Here is a 9,498-nt window from a genome sequence, read left to right on the forward strand (position 1 = left end):
GTCCTCATATAAACCTGGGACATTTTGCAGCATAGCTGAGTAGAGAGTTGCAACAACTTGCGATTATATTCCATTTCTGCACTCGCGCAAAAGGTGCAAGACTAGACTGTCAATAGTGAGACTAAAAATGGCGACCAACGGCTGCGTGAAAAGGAAGTCAAGTTATCGGTCACACTCTCTCTATCCAGGCTGCTTTGAAGTTAGTGCATTAAACAAAATCTGAAATAATATTTTGATTTCACATCTGCTCCTTTAAGATTATTAAAGATGCCACCCTGTGTTCTAGAATTTTCAAAGACCAAGTATGGCGTACGTGAACAAAAAGGGGCAATATCTCGCGATAGCAAGGCCCAAGGCTCGAGATTTACACAGTCTATCATAAACTAGTCTTGGCTACAAGGTTGTTGCTGTAAATAATTTGTATTCAAAATAATTCAAAGCTGAATCTCATGATTAATAATTAACTTTTAATTAACTATGTTCATGTGTCACAGGAAGTGGTTAAAATAATTTCCATCCGTCAAAGTTTAATAACTAATTAAAAAATACAAATGAGTTTTCGTTTGAACCTGATTATTTTAATCAGGGACCAGCAACCATATAGCTGAAAAAAGGGCAAGTTTTTTTTGCGATAACTGTACTTCTAAATCAAAAATACTCCCTTCATAAGAAACAGGCCTAGCCGCCTAGAATGTCATTAACGCTCACAGTACAAAGTTGAAAACTTCTGCTTGAACCTTTTGTAGAATTAAACTTTATCAAATATTAAATTGATATTGAAGAAAGATAAAAATTGAAAGTTGTTGTTTCATTTTTACTTTTTGACCATGGCACTTAAGAATAACAAGTATTAATGGGCATGCTATATACTTTCTGCCAAGTTATCGTGAAGTTGTTAGGCCAAGTAATGTTCAGCACAAAGTCAAGTAGGCCCATATTTAATTGATAGGTGTGCCCCAGTTGCGTAGCCGGAGGGCGAGGGCTGCACCCTCCCCCAAACAGACTGACAGAATGTACAAAATGTTTCCATTCAATAGCCCCTCCCCCCCCCCCCCCCGCCTGAACAAAAAAAATGTGTGTTCCCTTCCACAGTAAGGAGCTTTCTTCCCGCAATGTCACAGGTTAAATATCCACATTTGTTTATAGTGATACTCCTTCATTCAGGTTTTAATCCTGCTCAAGCATAAAATGCCACATGAACAACATTCTTTGTTAGGTTTTGTCATTCTTGTTTTGGTTTGAGTAAATTTGAAAGTATTTTTTCACTTTTGGCAAATTTCACGCAATTTTTAGGCCTATTTATGACGTCATTTTTACCATAGTGCGAATTTTGGGCAAAACATGGAGGAAATTTGGTCACACCAAAAAGAAGCAATGGAATAAAGGAATAGTCAGAAATTGTTATGCCTACTTCCAGGAAATCTATCCCTCATCTTGAAGTCACCCATACGCTCATGTTAATTCCTTTACCCCGTCCACTGCACATACACAAAGAAACTGCGTCATTAGGCAGGCACCAAAACTGCTTGAGTGAGCAATTTGTAAGGACACCCCCCTTCGGGTCGCAAGCCGGCTCAGACCAGTCCAGACTAGTAGAAACCACTCGGGTAGGCAACTTCAACTTGGTAGGCTGTGGGGTGTTGCTGGCAGTGAAGACGGAGATTGTTTCACTGGGAGTCTTGTCTTCTTTCTTAGAGCTTGGTGAACAAGCCATTAGAGGTATAAACTATACTTATTAGAGTGAGGGACAACATGGCTGTGATGACGAAGTTTATTCTTATTCTCTCTCTGGTCGCTGTTGCACTTGCCAGCAGACATAAAACGAAGGTATGTAACAATTTATTTATGAAGTGACCGGCAACAGTCACCGGCGTTCTAATGTATTAAAGTATAGAAACAGCGAAAGGACCGTTCAATAAGTTCAATAATACATTATTGCCTTTTTAAGAAGTTGGTTGTTAATTACTTTAATTTGAGACGAAAGCCCCAAAGGTTTGCGTGGTCCCAAAATCGTTTTCGAAGACTATATTCATCAAAGGAAATAATCCACAGTAACTTAATATTCGAATCAAGGATTTAACTCTGCTTCCCTTCGAAAGTATTATGATGAGAGTTTCTTAAGGAATCTGTATTTTAGAAGCCACGATAGAATCAAACGAAACTGCAAGTGTTTGGCTTTTGTCCACAGTGGTTTTTCTCAGACCATGGAGGTATAAATATTTTTCTTAAGACCAGTAAGGATTAGCATCTAACCTCTTAAAAACTTGTTTGCGCACTACGCGCTTACACATGGAGGAAGAAAATAATTATTCCATGCTAATACACACTAAGCAGACTAAGTGGGTGTATTAAAGAACAAATGATAATTGGTTTGTTTACCAGTTACTGAGTCTGCAAAGTTAATTGGTTAATGTGCTGTGTTCACTCTTGCATAGAATTCCTACCCTTGAGCCATTACAGGTGAAATAATCAGTTTGTGGTAACACAGTGCGTATCTATACTCTGTTTTGGTATGCTTGTTATTTTACATAACCATGGAGGTAGAACTAACAAAGAAATGGGCTGTAAACTTGGCTAAAGGCCTAGAAAACATTTCTGAATGGCTAGTGTGGTGTATGGGTGTACATTCCTTCCTCAGTTTTGTATGCAACACCTAGCCATTTCTTTTTGCGAATGGTAGGCACGCTGAGACGGCTGAGTTGCAGATTTGCATGGCCACCACCGGCGCACCACATTTTTCTAGGGTGAGCAATTCCTGCTGCGGCATCCAAACGTCGAGGTCACGGTCGGGTCAAATGTCGTTTGTGGGTCTTTTGTTTATTCATATTCAATAGGAAACAAATGTTGAATTTGGGACTGATTAACATAGTGACTTATGTTTTCTTATGTTGACTCCTAAGCCCCCACATAAATCCCAAATATTTTGTAAGTTTGCTAAGCTCTTCCCTTGATGTTTCTTCTCGAAAAGTTTCCAAAGTTCATTATGTCTGTTGCCATGGTGATATGACTTTTGCGGCTGGGCCTGATGAAATGCAAACTTTAATCCCAGCAGGCAGTGTGCGGGGTCGAACTCAGAGGTCACCCCACTCAATCTGTGGTCACGGCTGGGTGCCGAGGTCTGTCTGTGAATAATGAGCTAAGATCCCCAAGTATTATAGACTAAGAATTTGGTGGAAATTAAGGGGATGGATAATAAAATTAATTTGGTTAAAACAAGAAAGCTACTAGTCACCGTCTATCAGTCTCGAGCACCTACTTTAAAACTACATGCATATCATGCAATTTCTCAAATCCTATATAGATACTTCAAAACTTTCCCCAATTCTGTCTAAAGACTGAAGTGCAAAAACCCGGATCTCGTGCCAAACGTGTTGACGGCAAAACAACTCATGCAATATTGTTCAGTGACAGCATCTGGTGTCTTTGTGTGGGTGTGGAGGTAGTTATTCATATTTCTTAAGCCCACGTCGGCCCTTGAGCTAGCTTAATCCAGACAATAAATCATAAGATTGAACCTTTTGATGCTTGCAAGGTTTGCGGTTTAAGATATTGTTTCAAAATGCTAATATTAATCGGGAGAGGTTAGATAATATGTTATAATGTTACAATGTTATAATGTAACTCCTATCTAAATATACAGACAGTCTTACATAACCTGTAAACAGATCATTTCGTAAGGTGGTTGCGTTTTATAGGTTTTGCCGAAAATTCGGAACGAATTATGTCTACGAAGATAAAAACAACGGCCCGAAAATGTTGTATCTGACATAATGTTTCTCATTCAAACTTTGTGGCATAACAATAATATCTGTTTTCATAGCTCTATTTCTTCGAAGTAAAATGTTTTCTCAAAAATTGTGATACTTCCACCCAAACAATGCGTCTTTATTGGCATTAGTTTTAAGAGTGATTACGAAACGTAAAATAATGTTTAATAAAAAGTTGAGGAAAAAGTTCCCCCAAACCAAATCCCTGCAAAACAGAGTTGTTGAACTCTGTAGTTGAGTATGTCCTTGCTCTACTCATTATTATCCGTATCAAAAATAAAATTTGAATGTATCTCAATTACAACTCAGCTTAAAAGGATAATATTTCAAATAATGCCTTGATGTCTATCACTGAGGTTTTCGTTATGGCATTAAAAGGTTTTACCGAACGGCGGCTTATAGTATATTTGTGAGGGATTCAGAGATCTTTCGGAAATCTATTACCCTGCTATAAATGTTCTTAAAATGATTTTCGATTTTAATCTATTATTCTTAGAATCAAGAGCTCAAAGCTGCCCGCCATGAGTTGGTTAATGCTAAGAAGGCTTTGGAGTCATTGACATACAGCAAAGAGGAGCAGATCTACAGCATCAATGGATACAGGGCGGAAGATGTAGAAGAAACTATCAATGATGTCGATGGTAAGACTTTATGGAATTAGTGGTTCTTGCTTTAATGGCCTGACGTTTCGACCCAATCAGAGTCTTTAACACATAAACACGGAATTAGTGGTTCTTGCTTTAATGGCCTGACGTTTCGACCCAATCAGAGTCTTTAACACATAAACACGTCAATATATTTCGTCTGAAGTGGACATGACACCAATATTAAAACACCACAAACTCTTTCTTACATCATTATAGTTCTTAAAATAGATTGAAACTTTGTGTAATAACTTCTGTGAACTGATGATTTACTTCATTGCCAATGGAGATACATGTACAGTGTATATGCTATAAATAAGTAAAAGTTGTTTGCGTGGTTTCTCAGTTCTAGGCTAAGCCATGGCGAGGTTTGAGGAACAAGTAAAGTTCTTTGTTTTGTTCTTTTCTGCAGATATATAGTCCAGAACAGTCATTGAACAAAATAACAGCTGTTTTTACAAGCGTGAATTAAATATTCATTACGATTTTTAATCCCTAAGCTTGATTCGTCAATCTTTTTATCCTTGTTCGGCTCGCTGCCATCTTTTGTTGTTTGTGATTGAGGAAAACTGGATTGGTAGGCTAGGCATGCTTATTCCTGAAGCCATCCCTTTATCCTGACTGCTATAAAACATGTTTTTTAAATTCCATATTCCTTGTGTGTGGTCTAATTATAGATAAGTGTAGCTCTCTCGAATGCGCCCCTGGCAAGTCCTGCTTTATCGATAATGACGGGGCTCCTTACTGCGATTGTGCTGAAATGTGCGTTGAAGACGACAGGGATCCGTTCGTACGAGTCTGCAGCACGAACAACGTCACCTACCCGAGTCAGTGCGAGCTGTTCCGACAAAAGTGCGTCAACCCCAGAGATATGGACGGCGAACACTTGGACTATTTTGGCCCCTGCAAAAGTAAGATTTGTTTTCATTTTAAAGGACCGTAATAAAGTTGCGAAAAGCTTAAGAGTTTTCTTTCCTGAGCACATTAATCAGTTGCCCCCAAGGTTGTTGAGACATGTTGTTTCCCCCAATGAGAACAAGTCTTGGAGAGAAGCTTAATAGCAGTTGAAACAACTGTTTATTGTTACATAATGTTTTGTTTTCATACTCCAGTGATGGAACGATGCAACCCCATCGACCTCATCAACTTCCCTGAACGCATGCGCACTTGGTTCTTGGAGGTCATGCGCGACCTGGCTGAGCGAAAGGAAGAAAATGGCGGTCTTGACGATGATGAGAAACGGCTCGAGGAGGAGTCTATGGATGAAGATAAACCATGGCGGCGCCCACTTCATTGGAAGTTCTTCAACATGGATGTTTCACCGACAGACTAGTAAGTACAAAAAATCACGCCTGGATTCTCAAAAATTATTTTATTATTTTATACAAAGATGTTGGTTCGCATTAGCGCACGTCATAAATGATCGAAATAACCAGACCTTAAGTTTTCTTGTCTCCTCGGAGCATACAAAGTTGGTGGTTTTGGCGTTATAAATCAACATAAACAGTGATGTTGAGTTTTGTTTAATCCGTTTTAGCCACTTGAGCGATGAGGAGCTACTACCCATGCGCGCCCAACTTCTTCCCATGGAACCTTGCACCGATGCGTTCATAGCCGGGTGTGATACCAACGACGATGATCTGATCTCCATCATCGAATGGGGAAAATGTATGGGACTCACCGAAGGTAAGGAATGTGAAATAATGGGTGTGGGACACTTTAAATTTACGGTTCTGATTGTTTCCGGCACTCTTATCAAACCGCAAATCACTGCAAATTTACCGCCAAATCAAATACTTAATATTTTGTTATCATAAATAACGCTCTGTTTTCGCTGTACTTATTATGTTTCCCTTTCTTCTTTTCTACAGATGAAATACAGTACTAAGTGCAGCAAGACAGTATAGACTCTACAGTAGAGAGTGCTATTTTTGGGAACAACTCGTCATTATGGTGCTAACTGAAGTATAATTACTATTACGTTTTTAGCTTGACCTTTTAACTTATGCATGCATTGAAACAAAAAACAAAAACACTGTTTTCAGCCAACTAATCTTCATATTACTAAAACATTGGTGGCAACGTAGATAAGATGCTCCCCTTGCGTGAATTTTGAAACTATTATTTGTATTATAAAATAGCAGGCTGGAACTGTCCGTTTTTATTTAAAGTTTTTTTTAACCGATGTTCAGATTTTACCTCAAACATTGTGCCCCAAATCATTTGTGTTAATACGACGCCTAAATTGTTATTTCAACGTTTTGGCAGCTACACAGTTTTGCAAAATAAAAGTTGGTTCCGACTTTTACCAGAATAGCTGTGTATGCGTTTCTAGCAATGAAGTTATTGCCGATGCTTTAAATTTAAACTTGGATCATAGAACAGCTGTTTAGTGCAACTCCTAAACCTGCATCCTGTAGTGTCGAATGGTTTGATGTTTTAGTTGATTAAAATTCAGCATTGACATCGTTTGTTGTGTCTTTATATTTATTTGTTTATCTATTCATGCATTTCCTGAGTCACTTCGGGAATAAGTTTATTGAGAAGAATGACCTAATGTACATACTGGTTTAGACACTATCAAACAGTGTTTCACTGAGAGGTTTCCCCAGGGTAAAGAAGAAATAAATATCTGCCAGATGAAAAAAACCGACAACACACAATCAACACATCACCTCAAACAATCAAACAAAACAGTTAGGAGTTAAGTAAAGATCAATAGTGTTATTTATTCATTTTTTGAAATACACATTGGCAAAACTCTCTAGTAACTACATGTAGTTTGAAACAACTTGGCAATACATGTACATGTAATTGTAAAGAGTTCAATGCCAGTAAATTGCCAGTAAAAGCATTCAATGATTCAGAGATATTATGATATTGTTCACAGCGCTCTCCTTTAACAGTGATAAGGTTTGCCGTACAAATACTACACGGCTGCAAATTATTTCCAAATTATCCACATAAAAAAATCATTACTTCACATCAGTTCATGCCTAAACATGAAGGGGGATCGAATCCTGATTGCTTTTCATCACTCAGGAGTAAGTAGGACTTGGAGTATTAAAACTAAAGGTGTGAATGAGAAGCTACTTGCGCCAATTGGTATATGTTACCCACTCCTAGAACAGCAATGTTATTCCCTATTTTTTATTAATAGCTTAAACATTGTTTAGAATGAGGACGACTTTTTCAGATCCATTTGTATATAGGCCTGTCATCGGTTATTTGAATTTCCATTTTGACAGGACATTTGAACCAATTGGAGAGCAACTCCTCAGAATAACCAATCAGGAAGTAGAATTTCTGGGGAGCGATATTCCGGAGCATAATTGCTACGATGATGATCTGATTGGCGCGTCGCTTGATGATAAGATCCGTTGATAAGCAACCGTGGAAAGTTCCATAAATAAATTTCCTAAGGAAAAGATCTTCCAGGGATCGATCTGCAGCACCATTCTCATCCATAAGATTCGCTGGAAATTAAAGCAAAAGTTAAAGGAATTAACACCAGGGGGAAACTGCTTTTGGAAATTTATATCAATTTTGAATCAACAAAGACAAATGTAGGATTTGAAACTAAGATAAGTCTCCTGAAGATGATCAGAGCATCACTGAAATATAGCCACAGAGTAGTTTAAATTTACATCTTCATTAGAAAGAACCATTAATACGAAGAAGGTTTGAACCTCTGACCTCTGAATTACAATCAAAGTATGTAGCCTGATGTTGCTGGTCGTGCTATTTGTTCAATTCTTTGTTTGAGAGGTTCCATCCCTACACTGCCATACAGCTAGGGATCTTGCCAAGGCTTAAGATACAACATACATGTAGTATGTAAGTGGCAGCAAGTACTGGGATCACTGTTTAAATATCAAATAATAATCTACAGGAGAAACGGAATAACTTAACAGACTTCCAGTTCAGTACCCATAGCATTACTAGACATGACACTAAACACAAATGCATGACTTACATGTGTGTTGTGAATTCCATCCCTTTCTAACGCCAATCTGAAACGGTGGGTTTGCCTGCTCATATGTGATTGGCTTCTCTCCCTTGCTTACTTTCACTCGTGCAGCAACAGACTTATGGCATATTGCAGTCGTTTGCAAACATCTGACTGGTAGATTGATGCTTTTGATGTGTTGACTCTGGGTGAAAAATGTTCAATTAGAATACTGAATATCATGATGTATTGAATATTCAGGTGTATTTATGCATGGTCTACTCTTCATCCATGATTATGATAGGATTTGGTAGTGAATGAGCCAAGATATAGAATAAAGAACGTAAAATGAAAAACAAATGTAGGCCCATATTCACAAGATCACTCATAATATAGATGACCCAAATCATCATCCAAATGAACAATTGGCCCTTGAATCTGTGACTTTTGCTTAACTAATTAATAATAAATGTTATGTATGATGGGGGTTAAAATAATGTGACACATTCAACATTGGCTGGCAGTACAGTGGGTGGGCATGTTCGAGTTGGGCAAATGGAGTTTAGAAACTAATAAGCTCGCTACTCGCCGCTGAGTGTGTGCTCAATGATGAACAAATTTGAACAGTGATACTAACTGAATGACTGATGAGTGATCAGTGGAAAAAAAGAGAAAAGTAAGAAATATGGTCATTTTGACATGTAATTTGAAATCATATGCATTTACTAGCGACAAAGACGGACAACCTAAACAAATTGGATACTTCAATGTCCTCTACCAGCGTTTGATTTAGAGGAAATAATGCAAATACGAACCACAATCAGTCGTGATAAAATTCTGGACATGGGCGCCGCCATCTTGGAATACCCAATAAACGGCTCTTGCATATACGACGTGTGAGGCGCTGTTCTATCCCAACTGTAGGACTATCCTAACTGTAGTTGGGCTGGTCCCAACTTGAGTGTCACAGTTGGTACGGCTAAAACTATAGTTGGGATCTAGAGATCTGTAACCAACTAGTCTTGTCCCGTGTAAATTTGTCACAATTTCTCAACGTGGAGGGCGCTAACCGCTCTCGCTGCACGTGGGAGTGGTCTTGTTTGCCGAGCGGTTGTCAGTGACGGCGCCCTCCACGTTA

At 38.5% G+C, this 9,498-nt stretch overlaps 2 protein-coding genes across 2 annotated transcripts; one reads left to right on the top strand and one right to left on the bottom strand.

Moving 5' to 3' along the window:
• Positions 1 to 1,562: 1,562 nt before the first annotated feature.
• On the top strand, positions 1,563 to 6,877 carry LOC139953235 (SPARC-like). Its single transcript, XM_071952698.1, has 6 exons — positions 1,563 to 1,827; positions 4,264 to 4,408; positions 5,089 to 5,322; positions 5,524 to 5,743; positions 5,949 to 6,097; positions 6,283 to 6,877. Exons 1-6 carry the CDS (start codon positions 1,753 to 1,755, stop codon positions 6,297 to 6,299), a joined length of 840 nt encoding a protein of 279 aa, XP_071808799.1. The 5' UTR covers positions 1,563 to 1,752; the 3' UTR covers positions 6,300 to 6,877.
• A 231-nt stretch (positions 6,878 to 7,108) lies between these two features.
• On the bottom strand, positions 7,109 to 9,330 carry LOC139953236 (small ribosomal subunit protein uS3mA-like). The gene is made up of 3 exons (XM_071952700.1): positions 9,176 to 9,330; positions 8,388 to 8,565; positions 7,109 to 7,887 (listed from the first exon to the last, which is right to left on the bottom strand). Exons 1-3 carry the CDS (start codon positions 9,245 to 9,247, stop codon positions 7,604 to 7,606), a joined length of 534 nt encoding a protein of 177 aa, XP_071808801.1. The 5' UTR covers positions 9,248 to 9,330; the 3' UTR covers positions 7,109 to 7,603.
• Positions 9,331 to 9,498: the final 168 nt, after the last annotated feature.

Source organism: Asterias amurensis, chromosome 21, assembly GCF_032118995.1.
Source record: "Asterias amurensis chromosome 21, ASM3211899v1".
Taxonomy (NCBI): Eukaryota; Metazoa; Echinodermata; class Asteroidea; order Forcipulatida; family Asteriidae; genus Asterias; species Asterias amurensis.

Excerpts from the sequence above, each read along its gene's own strand:
- LOC139953235 (XM_071952698.1), top strand. The coding sequence starts at position 1,753 with ATGGCTGTGATGACGAAGTTTATTCTTATTCTCTCTCTGGTCGCTGTT. Across the intron at positions 1,828-4,263 it reads CCAGCAGACATAAAACGAAG|AATCAAGAGCTCAAAGCTGC; the intron begins GTATGTAACAAT and ends TATTATTCTTAG. Across the intron at positions 4,409-5,088 it reads AACTATCAATGATGTCGATG|ATAAGTGTAGCTCTCTCGAA; the intron begins GTAAGACTTTAT and ends GTCTAATTATAG.
- LOC139953236 (XM_071952700.1), bottom strand. The coding sequence starts at position 9,247 with ATGCAAGAGCCGTTTATTGGGTATTCCAAGATGGCGGCGCCCATGTCC. Across the intron at positions 8,566-9,175 it reads TTTTATCACGACTGATTGTG|AGTCAACACATCAAAAGCAT; the intron begins GTTCGTATTTGC and ends TTTTTCACCCAG. Across the intron at positions 7,888-8,387 it reads ATGGAATTCACAACACACAT|CGAATCTTATGGATGAGAAT; the intron begins GTAAGTCATGCA and ends TTTAATTTCCAG.